This window comes from Protomyctophum parallelum, assembly GCF_964188405.1.
Source record: "Protomyctophum parallelum genome assembly, chromosome: 19".
Taxonomy (NCBI): Eukaryota; Metazoa; Chordata; class Actinopteri; order Myctophiformes; family Myctophidae; genus Protomyctophum; species Protomyctophum parallelum.
The window spans coordinates 30,434,626-30,457,125 of NC_139717.1; the positions used below are offsets into that span (position 1 = coordinate 30,434,626).

Sequence of the window (22,500 nt, forward strand, 5' to 3'; positions counted from 1 at the left end):
CTGTAAAGCAGTTTTGAGCTGCAGTTATTTATGAAAGGTAAAAAATAAATGAAAAATAAAATATATGTATTATTGTTATTTTAACACATGCTGCCGACCCATCATTCGGCTGCTGTGTTAAGTGGTATGCTGTTTTAAGTCAAGTGGTATACTTTTCTAACATACCGTAGTTCCTATAATTCTGTAACTGATTTCTCAAGGTTTTAAAGAAAAAAGTAACACAACTGCCTTTTTGTTTTGTATTTGAGTGGTGCAACCACTCTAAGGAACAGCAATGACCGTGTTCACCTATGTGTTCACCTATGTGGCCATGAGCACCAGTATATGACTATGAGTACCAGTAGGGGCGCTGTTGTGCCAGAAACAGAGAGAGAGAGATAGTATTAGTGCTGCACTGTTGCCTGCTAATGAGAGAGAGAGAGAGAGAGAGAGAGAAGAGAGGAGGGGGGGAGAGGGGAGTTGCATCACTCAGTTCACACGGGTGTGATTTCTTTACATAGATTTAATGTTATATTATCAATAAAATCTTAGTTTTGGCTTAGGCCAATTATTTGGGGACCCACTTGCAATGTGCTCATGACCCACCACTGGGCCCCGGCCCACAAGTTGAGAATCGCTGGTGTAGACGATCATTACCGTATATGTTCCAAAACCATGAAATCCAAGATGTGCAGTATGAGTCCAACACACCACACAACGGTGATGACATTACAAAGACGAAGGAATAAAGTCCACAAGGATCACAATATTATTAACCCAATTCAAAAGTGTATTTTGGAACATGTTTGCCTATAATAATTTAATAATAATAATCCCCAGAAGGGATGTCAAATCAAAAGTGGTTTTACTGTGAAAGTAACAATTTGTGGTTAATTCTAATCTGTGAACGTTCCCATGTACCCCTGACAGCATTACATTTTAACCACATGAACTACTGAATTGTCCCTATTCTGGGCTCGTCACAATACGCAAACATTCGCTGAAAGCAACAGATATACAACGCGTCGCAATGCAATGCATTGTGAGTTTGTAGATCGGCTATTTTCGGTGAAGAGATTTTGGTGTAGAGTCAAAAAGGAGGAGAGATTTAATTTGGGTTTAAATTGTTGAACTGGGCCCAGGCCGTAGCGTAACGGTCTGGGCACCGGACTGGTAATCCAGTCGCAGTGTGCCGCGGGTTCGACTCCCGGACCCGACACGGCCTTTACTGCATGTCATCCCCCCATCTCTCTCCCGTTTCCTGTCAGCCTACTGTCTGTCCCTTCAAAAATCAATAAAAGGCGTAAGCCGCAAAAAAATATCTTAAAAAAAAAAAAAAAATGTTGAACTGGCTTCACTATAACCACATGTAAGTTTAACATACAATACAGTATGCAATATGTTTTTACATTTAATTCCATGTCTGACGACCGAAACGTCGACCTAAAAAATAACCTCCACTGTTCCAGACAGTGTGCGGGACCTGCACTGCAATGTTTTCATTATCAGAGATCCCCTTCTGAACATTTGCACTTTTTGTCCTACGCACCGACCTGTCACCAACCTTTTGAGGTGTGCATCGGCCTGTGAACTTCTAAAAGTTCACATTTAATTAAAAATGGACTTTCACCAACCCAGAATGTGTTCTACTCATCACAAGATCCCAGGTGTTAACTTTATGTGTAAGATATGGACTCTTGGCTCCCAGCAGGTCAAATTTAATTAATTAAAATGTAATTATGACCCTAGATTTTATTATGCACCAAGAAAATGTGATTGGATTGGTGTCAATCCAGTCAGTCAGAATGTTAAATACACAGTATAATTTAAAGGACAACTTTAGTTTTTTCAACCAAGGTTCATGTTTTAGGTTGTTATTAGAGAAAGTAAAAGATGAGTGTGATTTTTATTCTTTACTATAGTCCTATTAAACCCCAATAAATTACATCTGGCCACAAAAGATAACAGGATCTAGTCTACTGAATGTGTCAAACAGACATATTGAGCCTATGACACACAGTGTAGTAGTCTACCTTCACATGCAGTAGATCCTGTGAACTTCTGTGGCCAGATCTAATTTCTTGGGGTCTAGTAGGACTATAGTAAATATTAAAAAAATAAATCGCTATGAAATTTTGGAAAGAAATACATATTTAGCCCCGTGCTCGAATGCCCCGCCCCCCTGTCAAAAACTGCTAAAATCCCTAAAACGAAAGAAAGCAGCAAATGAAAAAAAAATTACACTCACCTTTTACTTTCTCTAATAACAACCTAAAACATGAACCTTGGTTGAAAAAAACTAAAGTTGTCCTTTAACTCTGTCTTTTCTCTCCCTTGTTATCTCTGTCTTATACACACACATGCATGCATGCACACACACAAACACACACACACACACACACACACACACACACACACACACACACACACACACACACACACACACACACACACACACACACACACACACACACACACACACACACAGTCAGTCAGCCTGTCATACATGCAATCAGTCAATCACTAATGCTTAATTTGCCACGCTTGCCTAAATCATTTCTTTTTCAAACTAGGATATAATTTACAACCCAGACACAAGCCATCTTCCACTAATTCATTTGCTCACTCTATTTGCTTTCTCTCACTCACTCACTCGCTCACATGAAAGGGATCACTCACACTCACTGTCTCTCTTATGCCAAAAACAGCCGGTCTGCTGGTCGCATCCACGGCCTGCTGTGAGCTTGAAGATTGGCCAATTTTGGCATGCAACACAAAATCAGGCTTTAATCTAGTTCATATTCACCCCCTCCCACCTCTATTTTCCAGCGGCTGAGCCAGTCTCTCTGTCTCCTGCTGATGTAGTAGGGGTCTCCTGCCTGGAAAGTCTGCCTGGGAACAGGCCTTCTCCGCAGCCTTCCACTGTCACCCTGCGCACGCACACGCACACACACACACACACACACACACACACACACACACACACACACACACACACACACACACACACACACACACACACACACACACACACACACACACACACACACACACAAACACACAAACAACATGCACACACAAACATGTACACAGTGACACAAACACATGCATATGTGTATGCATATTCACACATAAGCATGCACACGTACACAACACGTATGGCTGGGCATACAATACAAAAACATAGCTCTAATAAACCTTCCTTATACTGTATACACAATCTTATTGTAAGTACATAGCATGTCTTTACTTGCTATGATGGAAAACTAGCAGGTCACATTCAAATTCAGTGGTAGGGTGCTGGCTGCTGCATACTTTGATGATATTTGTATCGATATCACTTCAGTTTAACCACTTAAACCCTCTATACTTAGTTAAACGGACCACCAAACCTAAAAAGAAAAAATGTCTACAAGCTCACAACGGGGGAAAGATTTACGTACAATAATATGACATACATGTAAGGAAGGTTCCATAATGAATACCACTGTATGTAATTCAGGGGTGCCTTGGATGAAACAAAGGTGAGACCTGAGCTAAAAACGTTTGAGAACCACTGCAGTGCATACATAGCTGACTATACAGAAAAATCTGCAGAGACATGATATCCTCACCTCTTTGGGGGAGTCACAGCTCCTGTCATCGGGGTCAACTAGAGGAGAAGGAAAAGTGAGTTACAGGAAATGGTCCATTTGTTCACATTTAACAGAAGCTGGAAGGGAAGTTTACGGTTCTCACTGCACTACACCAACACAAGTAAAGTTAACGGGAAGATTTACTTCAGTATGGATTAGTTATTACACCAATTTAAACTTTCAGTATAGCCTACTTACATACTGTACCATCTAGATTTTGAATTGCCGGTTCAAACTATAAGTTTAAGATTTTAATTTCCATGATATGAACAGACATAAAATCCACCTTACAGTGATCCTCAATCGCTTGGATGCATTTCCTGAAACACTAACCTCCTTCACAAAACTCTAAAGTGCTCTAAACTATCTATCCCAGAAACAGTAAAATAAATTCTGATAACACTATTACCACTTGTGCAAAAGAAACTATAACTATTACAATTACAGCCACAAGTCAAAAGATACTTGACTTCATTTTGTCTTTTTTCAGTGTTACACAAACAGCTGGAAAACGGTACAATAATTGGCCATGCAATGACCAACTGTGTCGAATAGGAATGGGCAATGTACATATACAATTGAGAAAAGAAAAACAATCAGTTCTGACTGAAATGTCAAAGTGGAATGAGAATTGCATCTATACACTTTGACAACACCGTTTAGTGTTTTGTATCTGTGTGAGCAGGAACCTACTCTACTACTACAGGTACTACTGGTGTGGTGTACTAATTGTGTGGAGGTTTAAGGGACTGTTAAGCAAATTGGATTAGACTCTCAAGAAATGCAATGCAAGCGAAAGAGAGATGTTAAGCCCTCGCTTAATTAGTTGTCACCATTACCCCTCCGTCTTTGCATCAAAAGCCTCAGACAAAGTGAAAAGATTACATAAAACAAAGTGAAAAGATTACATAAATAAAAAGGTTTGTAGTTTACATTTGTCATCTCACTGTGGGTAAACATTGGCTTGTTAGGACTGCTAGCATTCCACAGTGAAAGCATAGGGGGCAGAACTGGCGGCATGCTGGACTGGTCCAGCATCCTTAACATAGGGGATCTTCAAACGCACAACGCGTTGCGATGCAATGCGTTATGAGCTTGTAGATCTGCTCTTTTCTGAATTTCTTTTAAATGTTGTCATTTTTCCCTAAAATGACATGCCCAAAAAAGGGACGTCAAAGTCGAACGTGGTCAATGTGTTTTGTGAGAGTCAGAGTGTTATTCCATGTACATAGTGAACGACTGAGAAGTGTCACGTACGTCTCTCTGGGTGCTGGAGTTTCCGCCGCCCGCGCTTCCTGCGAGGGCAGGGCAAGGGGTCGGGCTCCTCCGGCGGGGTGGGCGGAGCGTTCACACACGGGTCAGAGTTCTCCATCTCCTAGGAGAGAGAGAGAGGGACAACATAGTCTGGATCGGAACACGGCCGCTCCATCAGCCTCTGTCTGGCACGTTGTACACTCAGGGCTACACACTGTCTTCAAGCCTCACACACACACGCACACAATGGAGCTATTAGAATACATTACACCACACACAAAGACAAATACAGTACCATGGACCTGTTGGGCTATTATACGCACAAGCGCGCGCACACACACACACACACACACACACACACACACACACACACACACACACACACATCATGGAGCTATTAAACTACATACACACAAAGACAAATACCCTGGACCTGTACGGCTATTATAATACACCACACAGCCACACACCACAAGGCAATATGCACAGCACACATGCAACGCCTTACAGTTATATTACACAGACACACAGTCATATATGTAGGCATATAGTAGTCGTCACGCACGCATGCACGCACGCACACACCCAATCACGCACGGACGCACCCACCCACCCACGCACACACCCACCCACACACGCACACACACACTCGCACACTATAGTCTGCCCCCGTTAGTGCAATACAGAGCAGGTATGCCCGAGGGAAAGCGTCTGTAGATGATCAGTGTAAATGAACTCCCTTACCCTCCCTTCCTTCACCACACACGTACGCACATACTGTACGTACGCACGCACGCAGACATGCACGCACGCACCCACGCACGCAGACACGCATGCACATCTGATAGGAGGGGGATACTCATACTGAGATGAAAAATGACATGTGCTCAATTCATTTGTATAACAGGAACATAAAGCAACAGCAGGGAAGCTAACCTCTATGAATGTCAACATCTATGCCTGCACAAATTAGCCTCCAGACATAAGTACCTTCATTAATCTACAACCTGTTGATGATAGAATCAACACAGCCTGGTTGATTGCATGTCTCAAAATAACAGACATGCTTGACAAGACATAATGTAATTCACACAGTTGCAATAGGCCCACTTCTTCTCGGTAGCCAAAGGCATCCTCAAAGATTTTTTTTTATATTCTAGCTAATTCAATGGCATAGTCAGTTGCTTAAAGGCAAGCTTTTACATTTTGCAAGCCACTTATCACACAACGGCTCAGGGGGTTGGGGCTGGCGGCAGGCTCGCTGGAGAGGTGGGCGTTTTTGTTTTGTTTTGTTCTTTATAGGTGTGTCACTAACAGGCTAACATATGGGTGGGTAGTTAAGAGGAGGGGAGACCAATGGGTGAGAGCGGAGCTCAAAGGCTACGCTAATGCTAGTTAACGCTAACAAGCCTGCGGAGAACTGTAATGAGCAGGTGAGAAGAGCTATAAAAGGCAACATGCAAAACAAAAAGCTGGACAAAATGGCTTTGGGGGAAATTGTGCTGCGACAGCGCACAGCGCTCTAGGTGTAGACAGTAAAATGCAGTTAATTTAACCTAGACAGTGTGGACCGTAAGGGTCCATTTGGCTCCATTTGTACACACACAGAGTTCAATTAGACTGTAGACATACTGTAACACCCCAACACACACACAACCCCAACCCTCTCCATCGACACAAACATAGTCAGATTTCAAGGAAATCACATTAATACTGCAAGCAACCATGGTTCCACTTCCAACTTAATGTATAGTAATTCATGTTTCAGTGCATTCTTAACAGTAGTAGTAGTACAGTCACCGTTATGCTAAGATGATAACACAATTAAAAAGCCACAGGGGCGTGTTTCCATTGTGGTCCATTGTACTCAATTCTGTAAGACATACAATATAAACATACATACACATCGGTAAAAGCTCAGGCAGCCAAATATGTATTTGCCTGCGGCCAAATACATATCATTTTGGGGGTCCGTGACATGAAAGGAGAACTTAGAACATTAGAAGAGAACTTTAGGGCCCAGGCCGTGGCGTAACGGTCTGGGCACCGGACTGGTAATCCAGTCGCAGTGTGCCGCGGGTTCGACTCCCGAGCCCGACACGGCCTTTACTGCATGTCATCCCCCCATCTCTCTCCCGTTTCCTGTCAGCCTACTGTCTGTCCCTTCAAAAATCAATAAAAAGGCGTAAGCCGCAAAAAAAAAGAAAAAAAAAGAGAACTTTAGAAGACATTTGTAGAATCGGCCTCAAGTCTTAATGGGTTAAGACTTGTGGTTCAATAAAGTTCAGTTTGTGCCTATCAAAAAGTAATTTGTTTTGATTATTGATTTATTATGGGTTATTGTAATTTTATTGGGTTTTTAAAATTGATTGAATGCTTTGTTTTTTACAAGATATCGCACACAAAATCTATACTGTGTGTATGATGTAAGGTGATGAAATAAGGTGTATGATTGTCAAAAAACAGGATCGACATTAGATCCACAAATCTGGCATCGGTCGGTCTCTCTCCCTCTACAAATCTCATACTGTACTTCCTCTGCTCTCAGCATGTTCAGTGCCCACTTCCTGTTTCTCACATCAATGGTCACACACACACACACACACACACACACACACACACACGTCACCCTGGCCTTGAATGGCCTCTACAAATAGAAGTAAACACTGTGCAAAGTAGCAGTCTTACCGTACCCTTAGCCTTTGCTTTGTGGTGTCAACAAAGTAGTGAATAATTCCAGATTATTATTATTATCACTAAAATGTTTTGCCCCAAATTGATTAAATCAAATCGATTATTGTTTATAATCGATTCAAATCAATGAGTTCAGTTAACTGCTGCACCACTTATTTCCCTTCCAACAACATGATACATGGAGTCCGTGGAATAGGGCACAATAGGCTGCAACCCACTAAAGGGGAAATTGAAGGTCAGCCGTTGGTAAACCTCTTCCCCAAAGGGAAGAAAAATGGCCATGTAAAATTCAAGTACAAAGGTTGACGCTTCAAAACGCAGTATAGTGTTGAGGAATGGTGCAATCGTGGATAGAGGTCAGTCAAGGCTCTAGTCTGCCATGCAGCATTAAATTACTGTTCCATTGACGGTGAAGAACGGGTGACACCTGATCGCTTTTGTTGACATTGTGAATGCTATCAACTTTCCAGTGTGGTTGGGTCAGGGTGATATGGACAAAATCAAATAGCACAATATGTTTGACCAAATAACTCTGTATTGATAAAATTGTGACGATAATATTGTATAGACACAATAATATAAATGTTCTTTTTAATTTCCAGGAAAAGACTACATTTATGTCACGATGATTACAATATCCAAAATCCATGACAATACCTAGTCTCAGACAATTCTACAATGCCGCTTTGCAATATCGATATAATATCAATATCCCAAAGCGACGCATTGTGAGCATTAAAAAAAAGTAGGCTTAAGTGATTCAAACTAGGAAAACAGAACACTCATATCATGATATTACAATATCCAAACTCCCAGACGATATCTGGTCTCACATCACAACATCAATATAATATAAAATATACGTATAGATAAATTGCCTAGCCATACATTGCATAAAGTCTCAGAAGTGCTACTGCTACTTCTCTCTACTTAGCTAGCAGAGAGGATAGATAATTTATTTTTATTTTTGATGAACAGGTGACCTTTGTCAGCTGTATCTGAGTGTCATGACATCACTGCCATCTGCATGGATTCAGCAACAACTGAAACATGTGATTATCGTTCCTTGACCATTTGTAGGTAACGAAAAAAACAAAAAACAAACTTTCGGTAGATGTGTCCCAGTGTGTTCCTCTGACTGGCCCTGCTTCAAATCATTGTGAATTGCTGCTCTTAAAGAGGTCCAGCTACTAGCTCATCCTACGCACACGCACGCACGCACGGACGGAACACACACACACACACACACACACACACACACACACACACACACACACACACACACACACACACACACACACACACACACACACACACACACACACAGTCACACACCCACACACACACCCACACACACACACACAGTCACACACCCACACACACACACACACACACACACGCCAGCTACTGCACACATGGTTTCAATGGGAATAGAAGAAAGAAGAAGAAAGCTTAAAATAGCTAGGGACCTAATCCATTTATACACGGAACTATCATAATTTTTAGACTCTACACACACACACACACACACACACACTGTGGTTTCTGTGAAAGATAAGTGAGCAACAGGAGAGAGAGACAGAGAGAGAGAGAAGGGAGAAAAGTGCCAGTAAAATTTGGGAGGGTGAATAACCATCTGCCCACTCCCTCCAGCTCTCTCTCTCTGTACTCTATAGTTAGTGTGACACTCTGACAGCTCCACCCCAAGCAGCACACAATAGCTCTATTCCTGGATATACTGGACTGTGTGTGTGTGTGTGTGTGTGTGAGAGAGAGAGAGAGAGAGAGAGGTGGGGGGAATAATAACGGGGAGCATAGAGTACGCTTGAGATCCAGCATCGGTTTCCCCTATTATGGTTAGTGTACCACTACTACCAGTAGTGTAGTGTTACTGCTATTCATTCTATTATGGTTAGTGTACCACTACTACCAGTAGTCTAGTGTTACTGGTATTCTATTATGGTTAGTGTACCACTACTACCAGTAGTATAGTGTTACTGGTATTCTATTATGGTTAGTGTACCACTACTACCAGTAGTCTAGTGTTACTGGTATTCTATTATGGTTAGCGTACCACTACTACCAGTAGTCTAGTGTTACTGGTATTCAGACAACGATACTATTCCCAGCCCTCCTACTGCTACTACCCTTCCTACTGCCAATGCCACTAATGCGCCGCACAATCCTGAGGGTGCATTTAACCCTCAGGCCCTGTTTAAACAATCTATTGCACATGCTTGTGCAATGAATAGACAATTCCCCCAAGGGCATGTCCAACTCCAAGGGGATTACGGATTAGTATATCCTGAATTAATCCTGAAAGTGTTTTGGGCATAACTTGAATTAAACCAATCAGTGTCATCTCCCATTGCTTTTTGATGCCAGCCAGGTGTGCCTGCAGTCTAATGTATGGCTGAATTGCTATTTAAAATGGATTCGGGAAGTTGGAGACTATTTTACAGATGGACATGGGTGTCCGCCTGTGTGTGTGTGTGTGTGTGTGTGTGTGTGTGTGTGTGTGTGTGTCTGTGAGCAGCTAATCCGGACCGAACAGCGTGAAACTGTGCACAACACACTCTGCCCCAAATCTTTTACATCAGCCTGTTACAGTGCCACCAGCACTGTTTTTTTTTTGGGGGGGGGGGGGTGAAACACAGAGCAATTCTTGTTTCAAATGTCCGTCGCTACACAATCCACTTCACGTAGTGCCCTATAAAAGGTGGCTGCATGCTACCATTTTAGGTGATAACTATTAACTACTGTAGTATTCACCTTTTAGGTGAGAAGGTGATCACCTAAAAGTAGAGTATGCATGGGCCCTAACTCTTGAACCACAGCTTGTACAATCATAATCTTTTCTTCCCTCTATTTCTTGGATCATGATCTCTGTGTGCGCATGTGTGTGTGTGTGTGTGTGTGTGTGTGTGTGTGTGTGTGTGTGTGTGTGTGTGTGTGTGTGTGTGTGTGTGTGTGTGTGTGTGTGTGTGTGTGTGTGTGTGTGTGTGTGTGTGTGTGAGAACAGCTAATGTTATCCATCGATCGTTTCATTTCTGGCCCACAACAACCTACCTGGCCTGGCTCCGAGGAGCACATTTGTCATCCAATCCAATCCAACTTCATTCATAAGCACATTTAAAAACAACAGAGTTGACCAAAGTGCTGTACAGTAGGCACTAGGCATAACAATAAATAAAAATGCAATGCAACACAAGGAGAACATACAATACAAAATCAATCATGGTTTAAAAGCCAAAGAATAAAAATGAGTTTTAAGATGGGTTCCACATTTTGGGAGCAAAAAACCTCTTTGCTTAAGCCGCGTCTTAGGGACGACAAGCAGCAATTGGCCAGCTGACCTCAGTGATCTGGAAGGAACAAATACATTTAGAAGCTCGGAGATATAAATTGGCGCTGACCCATTTAAAGATTTAAAAACAAAATGTATGTCTTGTTTGTCTCAGTTGTGCTGAAAGATGCACAGCAGTGTCTACCTTTCGATTGTTCTTTTAACTGCCGTTTCTACCAATTTTGGTGCCACCCAATGCAATACATGGCCCAGATCATTAATGCTTTTTTGAAACCACAATGTTGAGTCTCTCTGTAATGTTCTTCACAGTACCATGTTGAACGTGAGTCATGTGTGGCCAGAGTGTACAGTACGTGGGCACACGCACATCTTACTCTGAATAATGATGCACTCTCTAAAGAGGGGAAATACTGCTCCAGTCATTAGAGGAGGTTTTAGCTTGTCTAAAGTGCAATTGCTCTCTGACTTTTTTCACCCCCCTAAGATAGCAATGCGTCAACAATTTGCCTGACCACACCCATGGGTGCACGGATAGCACCAATACAAGTACATTTTGGTACAAAGAATGTGGGCAAAGATTGTGAAAATGGCAACTGTGTTGGTATAGTAAACTAACGATGACACCTTTTTGCACCGAGTATGAGATAGAGCCCTCAGAGTTAAATCAACTATCGGGATTAGTTTCCATCTGGTAGCTGTCTCTTTTCCACAATCCATATAAACGGATTATGATAATGTGATAGGAAACCCTCCATCTAGATGTGTGTGTGTGTGTGTGTGTGTGTGTGTGTGTGTGTGTGTGTGTGTGTGTGTGTGCGCACACGTGCATGTGTGTATGACAGAGACCCCATTAACCCTGCCTGCCTCGTCAGTTTAAACATCAAAGCATCAACAGACCTGCTGTACATCAAACATACTGTACGCATGCATGCGCGTGTGCATGGTCACAGGTTAACTCTGTATACTGTACCTGCTTATCTAGACCTGTGTTTGATCAGCTGTATAGACCCACTTGGATTAGACAACACAGCTCAGCACACGCAAGTCACGCATGCATGCGTGCGCGCGCACACAGACACACACACACACACACACACACACACACACACACACACACACACACACACACACACACACGTGAGAGAAAGCGAGAAAGAACTATGAGGGAAAAAGAGGATAGCAAACAGAATTTGGGTCTGTGGACACGAACGCCTTGTCTCAATTAGCTCTTCATTTCATTTCCTGCACTGTATGCTTGCTGGATCCGTCTGTGGTTTGGACTACATCTGCATTGATTAGACGGCTGGCAAAGAAAGCAAAACTCCATTTACAGTAAGCACTTAACCACATGAACCCTAGTGTCCCTATTCTGGCGTAGAACATTCTGAACAATCTGCAAGCTCACAACACATTGTTGAGCTTGTAGATCTGCTATTTTTATTAAGGATATTTAGTTTAGACTTCAGAGCAAAAAAGAAGGGAGCTTAGGGGGACTCCAGTCCAGTCAACTAAGCACATAGGGTTTAAGTGGTTAAGTCTCTGTGTGAGAGAACAAGAAGCAATAAGCGCACACACAATAATAATGAACCGCTTCATTGATCACAGTTGCTTATTTCTGCAAAACTATAGATACCAGTTTAATGCAGCTCAATGTGCAAATCTTTGTCACCTAATGTGAGACAGATTCCATTAGAACAGCAGTCCTTCATGTCAGAGCTTTGAACAGGTCTGGCCAGGTTATAATGGAATGCAGCTGAGAAATAGAGAGTCATTTAAGTGAAGATTTTATCCCCAAAAACAAAACCTAAGGGTTAGAGAAACAGGCCTGTGACTAGAAGGTCACTGGTTCAAATTCCCAGACTGGTGGGAAAACGTGGATGGGGGAGGCTAGAGGCAAAGACCTAACACTTTCTCTTTGCTCTAAAAACTGGCACTTAACCCTCGACTTCTCCAGCATGACTCTGCCAACAAGGCTGTGTTTGTAATGCTGGGCAGCTCTCGGGTGTGAATATGAGTGTGAAAGAGTACATTACTGAAAAAGCACATACATGCTTAGCATATATTGCCTGGGTAAACAACATTAAAAACTGTGGTTGGTATTTTGTGCGTGTGTGTGTGTGTGTGTGTGTGTGTGTGTGGGGTCAATCAATCTGCTGTAGAATAAACCATTAGGTAGTGAGTGGCCAGTCTAAGCTCCTGGCCACCAGCCTATAATGACATTACTCACAGGAAGCAGCTGCTTGCGTTTCCTGCCTGGACGGCCCACTCTGCGTGGGGCTGGGGGGCTGGCCGCCGGCGTCCCCTCCTCTGGACTGTCTTGGTCCACTCCGTCTTCACTCTGGACAATTACACACAGCACAGATCAGACATGAGGCCAATAATGCGACATTGCTGTAACAAAACAAATACGGCCGGCGACTGCTGTCCGGTGACAAATGTGACAAATAACAACGTGTCCAACTGTCCAATACAATGGGCCATTAGGAGCACAATTAAAATGACAAATACTGTATTTATTTACTACAGTTCAATCAGTACTGTCTGAACATTGCCTGTCATGGCTAGTCTCACAAGAATATAAGGCTTAATTTTTTTTTTTTTATCCCACGATTTCGTAACCCAGTTTTCTTTTCACCCAGTGCCAATTATCTAATGTTAATCCTGGGCGCTACACTTCCTCTGCCAACCTGGGGGGGCAGCGGACTGACCTCATGCCTCCTTCTATGCATGAGGAGTCCAAGCTGCTTCTTTTCACCTGACAGAGGGGAATTTCCCCGGCCGGACGTAGCGCGTGGAAGGGACACGTTATTCCGACCAGTTCCTTTCCCCTCCATCAGGCGCCCCGGCTGGCCAGGGGGAGGTAGTTTTAGAGACCAGGATTACGGCATGTTTTTGTGAGGGTATCTACCCTAGGGGACACGGGGAGAACATGCAAACTCCACACAGAAAGGCCCTTTCGCCAACCCCCGCCTCGGGTATGGGCACTGATGACGTGGAGGAGGGAACACGCCGCCAGTGCCCACAGCGTCCCCAGCGGGAATCGAACCCAGGACCTTCTAGCTGTGAGGCGACAGCACTACCAACTGTGCCACCGGCTTACATTTCACTCCTCGGCATGAAAGGTATAACGCATAGGTGGTCTAAATGGGTTAAACCCTATATACTTTGTTGAAATGAGTCGCCCAGGGGTCTATAATAGGCCTGTCCCCTTTTCCCTCTACACTAAATATCTTTGCCAAAAATTGCTGATCTGCAATTTTGAACAAGCAGGCTGATTTAAATAAAAATCGCTTTATTACGTATTACTACTTAGTACTTTACTTCTTATTTCTGTCATCACTTTAAGTGTTAACACTCAAGAGTTACATTACGGTAACCACTTGAGCCCCAGCATCCTTATTCTGGGGAAACGTTTGCCAAAAATAGCCAAGCTCAAGCCAAGCTCAGGTTGTGAGCTTGTAGATCGGCTATTGACAGCAAAGAGATTTGGTATAGATAGAGGGACAGTTTCAACCCAGGCGCTTGTTACTAAGTATAGAGTGTCTAAACACTCCAGAATGTTCTGTGCACCCGGGCAGGCTGCTGCAGGAAGTACAGGGCAGTACAGTAAACGCAGACTCAAAAAGGTGCCCTTGGGCTGCGCTGCCTTGAACATAATTGATCCGGCGGTGGCCCGCCGATGGCCAAGTGATTAAGACCTCCCTCCATGCCTCCGGAGCTACAGTACGTGTCCTCACTCGACCTCAGATTGAATTACACCAGCGCCTTCCTCCCTCGCACTGACTCTCTCCCTCACAGCTTTCTGCTCTCCCTCACTGTAAATGAAAAATAAATAAAAAAAAGACAAAAGGGCGGTCGGGGGAGGTGGGGGTTGGGGGTGGTTGAAACTAAACCTGATCCACATCACTCGCGCTCGCCATTTCCCTTCCAACTCGTCCTCCATCCGTTTTCCCTCCATCTTTTTCTTCCCTCCTCTCCTCTCCTCCCTTCTGCCGTCCACTGTTCACCATGACATGTGGAACGGTTGCTACGGCACGGAAACTGCTTAGCAACCGTCTCCAACGGGGCCACCATGCTGACTAAACGGTGTGATGTCACTCGCCTGATGGGCAGCCTAGCAACCTGCTACATGGTACTGGCTTTGGCTGCCTAGTGCCTGGTGAGCAGGCTGTATGCTAGTGTCACGAGGCACACACACACACACACACACACACACACACACACACACACACAGTCACACACACAGGGATTATTTTATCTCTATAATATACAGAGATAAAATAATAATAAATTAAAACAGTGTACATATCAATGGTTGTCGAACATTTTAATTTCCCTAGCCCTGACGCTAACTCTACGGGTACAAACTTACCAGTTCATTTCGTTCTATTTGTCTATTCTCAGTCTATTTGTCTATCCTCAAGGAATGCTGAGGGTCCCTGGACCTCATTGTGAGAAGCACTGCTGTACAGTACAGCTGAGTCAAGTAAACACTATCTAGTTCAACTGAGTCAAATATACAGCAAAACGGATTGAAAAGCACTCGGCCATATCTGCTGAAGCGCTCACGCTCATCGCACGCACGCAACACACACACACACACACACACACACACACACACACACACACACACACACACACACACACACACACACACACACACACACACACACACACACACACACACACACACACACACACACACACACACACACACACACACACACACACACACACACACACACACACACACACACACACACACACACACACACACACACACACACACCAATCTTTCCATATCTCTGGGCTATTTCTGTCTCCTGGCAGGTTATTTTGGGCCACCACAGTTGCCAAGCAACGAGACGAGTGAACAGCAGTAGCAGACACTCTGTCCTGTTTCTCTCCTTCTCGCCGTCCATCCATCCATCCATCCCTATCTGACTCTCTCCAGTTCCCCTCTCTCTCTCTCTCTTCTTTCAGCCTCACCTACTTTCCCTTGGTCTACAGTGGTTTTCAAACTGTTTTCAAGTCAAGGGTCCCCAAATGAATATACATTTGGCCACGGACCACCACCTGAAAAGATGTTGTTTTGTTTGCCAGTGACACGATTATATTTTAATATTATTATAACTGGTGGTCAGTACAGTTATTTGTTCCGGTTTCGACATTTATTTCAGTTGACGGAATCGACCCCGGATGTAGAATTTGATCTGAGTGGTCCGTGTATAAAAAAAGGAAATGGACCCGGACCCTTAACATATTGACTGCCAGTTTCAAAGCCAACGCTTCACTACCAAAGACAATTACGTTCAATGGTCTTTTTAGTCGTTTACAATAGATGGTTTTCTTCGCCAACATATGAATGGTTCTAGGTTGCAAGTGACAGATACAACTGGTGCACTTGACCTCTGGCGTTATTACAGTCTTCACAACATGAAAAGACAGAAGAGCTTCTGAGTGATCAGATTATCAGATTGTAAATAGGTTTTCAATGTAATGGTTCCCGGGACCCAGGGGCGGGCTTTTAGAAGAGTCCCAGCTAGGGACATTTTATGAGTCCTACTTCAACGACGTTACAGTACAGTACTGAGTATAGTATTGCATCCCAGGACCCTCAGAGGGTGACATGATTGCGTTCTTTCTCATGCTTTTGAAAGTAAACCACACCAATACAACTCATGAGTTGCATTGGTGTGGTTTACCTTATAAACCGTTTTGTCCCAAGTTCTCCAACCTGACCCTTTGGGTGTGGTTTGGGCTTAAGGATGCAGGATTCAGGTTATTTGCATCACTGAGTTAATAGTTACTACTGTTGATCATTGGTGTGCGTGTGAATTGCTCTGTTCTTTACTTCATTGATTGTATTATGCTATTTCATTATTATTGCATAATATGTTATTATAACTTGTCCTGGCAATACTGCATGTATTGTAGCCGACCTAATTTGATTAGATTGGAAAATAGAACCTAAACAGACTGATTTTGTCTGGGTAAAGTAGGGCGCTGTCCTGAAACACTGCGACTTGTTTGCTTCTGCATGGGGTGGTTTGTGTTGGGGGCACTAAGTCTGGTCCATGATCCAGGCACTCCAAAAGTATTAATCTGCTCCTGTACAGTACGGACATGACAAACCTAATTATTATAATTGCTGGAAAAAATGCTGTTCTACCAGTACATGACAGTACAATCAGAGACAATCAGAGACAATATTAAATTAAATTGCATGTTTACGCCATATCCACAATGCGACACGCTGCCCTCTCCCCCTGGAGAAGAGGAGGTCCTATGAGAATGCTGGCAACAAGACAAGCCTGAGCACAGAGCACACCTCCATCAAGGACAAATATGATGGCTGTCCGAAAAGCTCATAAGAAATCGTAGCTATTCCAACTATGAACTGTTCTGGCTCCGGAGCCACGGTGCTACTGTAGGCTGCTAAATAGATACTTTTCTCTGAAGATCAGGTTGGTGAATGAAGAAACGAGGGAAAATGTCAACAAATGTGATAAACACTAAGCCTGCATCCATCCACAAGAATTTCACTCTTATGTACTGATGGTATACACAAGATGTAAGAAATATGGAAACGGATGGATTGTTTGAATCACAGTTGCTGTTTTTCGTCATGTTATGAACGGGAAAGTGTTTCCGCTGGTTTAGATGGAAAGTGGTTGATTCCCGCACGCATTTAACGTAGCCTACACAGCAGTGTATCAAAGACCGTCATTATAAAACATTGAGTGGCAGACAGGCCTACTCAATGTACTCAATGTATCTTTATTTACATTCCTTATTTACATTCCTCTTAAGGTGCGTTCAGACTTCAGACTAGAGCGGCGCGATTACATACAAAGTCAATGCAAAGACGAGAAGCGATCGGCGTGACTGGAAACAAATATATATAAATATTCAGGTCTGAACGCAGCTTTAGGATCTGAAGCGACCACTGCTACCCATGTTACATGTAGACACGCTGTGACTGAGCCCTGTGATTGGCTACTTACAGTCACGTGAGACCTCACCCCTCTCCCCCGGTCTGTAAGCAGCATGTCTGTAGTATTGAAAGTGAAAGTATTTTGCTGTGTCGAGCCGCACAGAAAGCAGAAGAAATTAATTGCGACAGTAGGTCGCATTTACTATGAAAACCTGCATCTCTCGTCCGCCTGTCCGTCACCGAAACCTCCATATATGGTCAAGCCTCATGACATCATGTCTCCATATATGGTCACGCCTCGTGACATCACGTCTCATGACATCATGTGACATCATGGAGACCCTTAGATCTCCATTACATCACGCGTCGGGACACCATATATGAAGAACACAACACTGACCTCATCTAACCCTGGATAACCATACATGGAGAAGACTGGATCATCACCTAGATCTGCATATATGGGGTCGGTCAGCAACTCTACATCTGACCTCAAACCCTTAGATCTCCAGTCCATATATGGAGCTGACCTGTTCTGACTTCTGACATGTCAGAACAGGTCCTTCCCCACCCGTCCATCCTGTTCTGACATTCCATGTTGATGTGACCACTCAAGACACGCTCCATATATGGTCAGTATAGAATTCATTCTATACTGTGGGTTGGATACACTTACACTCGCTGTGCTCGTGTCTCACCACGCCTCTCACCCATTATAAAATCCACGGTAACCTGAGACCACTTGCGACTTATTGCTTTAGTTTAACTTACACATCTTTGTTTGTGTGCATATTGTGGTTTAAAGATGGAGTGCTGTGATTTTTCCCCACCTTAAAACATGATCGTCAGGTATTATTATTATATAAGGCAGTATTTTCAAAACGGTGTACAGTATTTGTTAAAATGACACACATATCCACACGTTGCACAGCAAATTGCACAAAATATTGTATTTATTCATGATGCCAGCAGCATGACTGCCTACTGCCGTCGTGTGACTAGGATCACCACCAAATCAAACAGGGTTGTCAAATTTCACATAAACAAGCAATCAGGTCTTTGAAACAACACCATACCTTGCCCAGGGTTGCCAGATTTTGTGCTTAGAGCAAGCACAAGCAACCTGGTTAACATAAGCAACTGGTCCTGACTGTCAAACTTCATTGTCCAATTTTGTTTTACAGCAGTGGTTGACAAACACTTTATAATGACCACACTTGCCAAAACTACCTGCAGCTTCGACAGAGCTCACAAGCTCACACTATTAAATATGAGGTATTCAAAAAGTTAAATCTGACTTGCCTAAACATGCAGATACCCTGTTACATACTGTAAACTACAGTACAGTACTACACATACAGTTTACCCTGGGTGTGCGTGTGTCTACGATGTGGGGCCATCTGCTACTAGTTGTGAAGGGCAGAATAAAGGCTTCTTCTGATTGTCGACGTGTGGCGCTAGAAGTGAGCGGACCAAAGGCCGGCAATTGTTTTTTGATATATATTTCACGATTATTGGATGTTTCAATATTAATTTGACAGCCCTACTACACACACGCTAGGTTTTCCTGAAGCTCCTCACTGGAAGGTGTAAATAAGCGGCAGGCGATTTCATGTATATGGGAGGGGGCACGTGGTTTCATGTATATGGGAGGGGGATGTGGTTCCATGTGGTTTCAATGGTAACCAGAACGCTTGCCCCAATACATAGGCATAGTTTTACTGAGGTTACGTTTAGGAATATCGTTAAGTTTAGGCATCGTTTTTTAGGTTACTTTTAAGAATATCTGGTAGTGACTGTTTCAAAGTCACCGAATTTGACCCGGGACGAGCGTGTTTTGGGCGAGCATTCTTGTATTCTTTTCAATAGAGTACCAAAGTCTGACATCAATATCGGTAGAGGGCGCAAATCCACAGGTTTATGTACTTTTTATTTTCATTGTAATCAATCTAAAATCGATCTAAAATCCCCCTATGGGGATTTTAGATCGCCTCATATAATAACTGTGTTTGAAAAATAAACAAATCATCCAGGCCGCTTCACTCATATGGATATGAAGAATCAACTGTCGCTATTGTTATTGCTACTGAATTTCGCAAACGATACAGAGACACCTCCCTGACAATAACGCAGAGACAGCTTGTTTATTTTTGGACCACACCGCTTATATGAAACGATTTTGAGATGAGCCCATGTTATTCTCCATAGAGAAATTACTTCCGTGAACCAGGGGAATCGAGGGGACGAGCGAGTGACGTCAGGACTTCGGCGCTCTATACCATCCCTAGGAACAACCAGTCCGAAGACTAACCAGTAGGGGTCAGTGTGTGGGGATTGGAACATGGTACAAATTACATTGGGAGGAAAGGAAGGGAAATTAATGCAAACCATAGCCTGTCAGTGACACTGCACATTGGCACTTTTATTGCTTCTCAGCAGAGACTCATGGGCGGAGACTCATGTGCAAGTTACTTTCAACATATAATATATTACATATTACTATTTCGGCTAGCGTCTCCCTTAGAGATAGGGTGAGAAGTTCGGTCACACGAGAGAGACTCGGAGTAGAACCGCTGCTCCTTCGCCTGGAAAGGAGCCAGCTGAGGTGGTTCGGGCATCTGGTTAGGATGCCTCTCGGGCGCCTCCCTAGGGAGGCGTCCGACTGGGAGGAGACCCCGGGGCAGACCAAAGCGCAGTTGGAAGAAACACATCGACTCGCCTCGGAACGTCTCGGAATCCCCCAGGAGGAAGTCACTAATGTTGCTCTGGAGAGGGAAGTCTGGAGCACTCTGGTGGAGCTGTTGCCCCCGCGACCCGACTACGGATAAGCGGTTGAAGATGGATGGATATTACAATTTCTTTTTTTTTTATGTTTTCTTTGTGGCTTTCGCCTTTATTTTATATTTTTATATACAGTAAAGGCCGTCGGGATCGTGAGTCGAACCCTCGGCACACGGCCAGGCTGGATTACCAGCCGAGGTGCCTGGACCGCTGAGCCACGGCCCAGGCCACATATTACTAGTTAATACAAATTTAAAGTAATGGCCTTACTGAAATATGAAATATGAACTTGACAGCTTTCTCTTAACCAAAAATGTTGTTCTATTTTTGTACTTGACACTTACTTAAATATGAACTTGAGAGTTGTCTCTTATACCAAATATGTTGTTCTATTTTTGTACTATCCTTCCTACACCTGTGTATTTATAGTCTGTATATGTATAGTTTCAATGCACTTTAACTTTCATCTGGATAATTCCTCACTTGTAGGTTCCACGTGAAAAATATGTATGAACTAATGATTGCTGGCTGTGTGACATTGGTTAACTAAGGGCCTGCCACCTGCACCATGTGTGTACTTAAGACTTACTGTGTTGCCCCCTCTGGCTATGACCTGACAAAGATGTAACTTACTTACTGCACCCTGTTATAATAAACCAAGGGCCTAAATCGTCTGAGCTGCTCCAGTGCCTTCTTGTTCGCATGTTATCTGTCCTGCTCCTGAGATGCACCAGACTGGCCTGCTATAGGCTAGAGGCGCGGCTGGAACTCCCTTATACATAAAAGTAATGTTACTTTCCAATATTATTGTCTGTGTACATTTAACAGTTTGACTGCAAGATTAATAAATCGCAATGCCCCGTTGACTGCCTAGTTTTTACTAACCTTTGAAGAACCACCACGCCACTATCATCGTTCGGTTTCATGAAAATCCTTAATGTCGTGATCACTTGTCTTTTGTTATAATATTTATCCCACAATTTTGCAACCCAGTTTTTTTCACCCAGTGTCAATTATCGAATGTAATCCTGGGCGCTACACTTCTTCTGCCAATCTGGGGGGGGGAAGCGGACTGACCTCATGCTTCCTTCTATGCATGAGGAGTCCAAGCTGCTTCTTTTCATCTGACAGGGGGGAATTTCCCCGGCCGGATGTAGCGTGTGGAAGGAACACGTTATTCCGACCAGTTCTTTTCCCCTCCATCAGGCGCCCCGGCTGGCCAGGGGGAGGTAGTTTAGAGACCAGGATTGCCGTGATCACTTGTAATAGTGTTCAAAAATATTCCACAGACCCGACAACAAAGAGCAACGAGGAACTGCAGCGCATGGACGGCCATTACGAGCCATAGACTAACATTGCGCCTCAGTTTCCCAGAAGCCCTAGCAAGCCAGTGTGACACATCGATTTTTGGTTACGTCATCCACGTCACTCTGTCGGGGGAAAACCACGTTATTAAAAATGGCGAATTAAACATTGAAGACATAACTCGTATTTGGGAGGGAAGCTGTTCTATGTCAGTAATAGCAGCTGCTCTCTCAGTCTCATCAAGGTGTCAGACAAGCTAAGAACAATTCATCGATCTTTGTATGCTGGCTGTAGCTGTCATGACCTGCACTTTTTACGTCCCGACAGCGCCACTGACCTCCAGGCCCCTACCCCCCAAAACTAGGTCTCCCCCGAAAGCCACAGTGTATTTCCAACACTGATTAAAGAGGTACATCAAAATCTATGGGGAAAGAACTAACTTAATGGTCTCATGACAGAGAAAATGTACCTGTTGGAACATGTGCGTGTGTGTGTGTGTGTGTGTGTGTGTGTGTGTGTGTGTGCATGGCAGGTCTTTATATAGCCGCTGCTACAGAATTGGTTTCAGACTTTCCCTAGATTTATGAGCACTGCATCGGGCTCTAGGG

At 43.6% G+C, this 22,500-nt stretch overlaps 1 protein-coding gene across 5 annotated transcripts in view; it reads right to left on the reverse strand.

The window, feature by feature from the left end:
* The window catches only part of dnmt3aa (DNA (cytosine-5-)-methyltransferase 3 alpha a), a 64,524-nt gene that overhangs the window by 39,276 nt on the left and 2,748 nt on the right, over positions 1–22,500 (reverse strand). For 4 of the 5 annotated variants that reach the window (XM_083790925.1, XM_083790924.1, XM_083790922.1 and 1 more), the window contains exons 3-6: positions 13,097–13,207; positions 4,872–4,989; positions 3,594–3,631; positions 2,796–2,909 (exon numbers count right to left, since the gene is read on the reverse strand). In XM_083790925.1, the coding sequence (XP_083647051.1) occupies positions 2,796–2,909; positions 3,594–3,631; positions 4,872–4,989; positions 13,097–13,207 (381 nt within the window). The remainder of the gene's footprint in view (positions 1–2,795; positions 2,910–3,593; positions 3,632–4,871; positions 4,990–13,096; positions 13,208–22,500) is intronic. The other variant, XM_083790926.1, reaches the window with a different exon arrangement.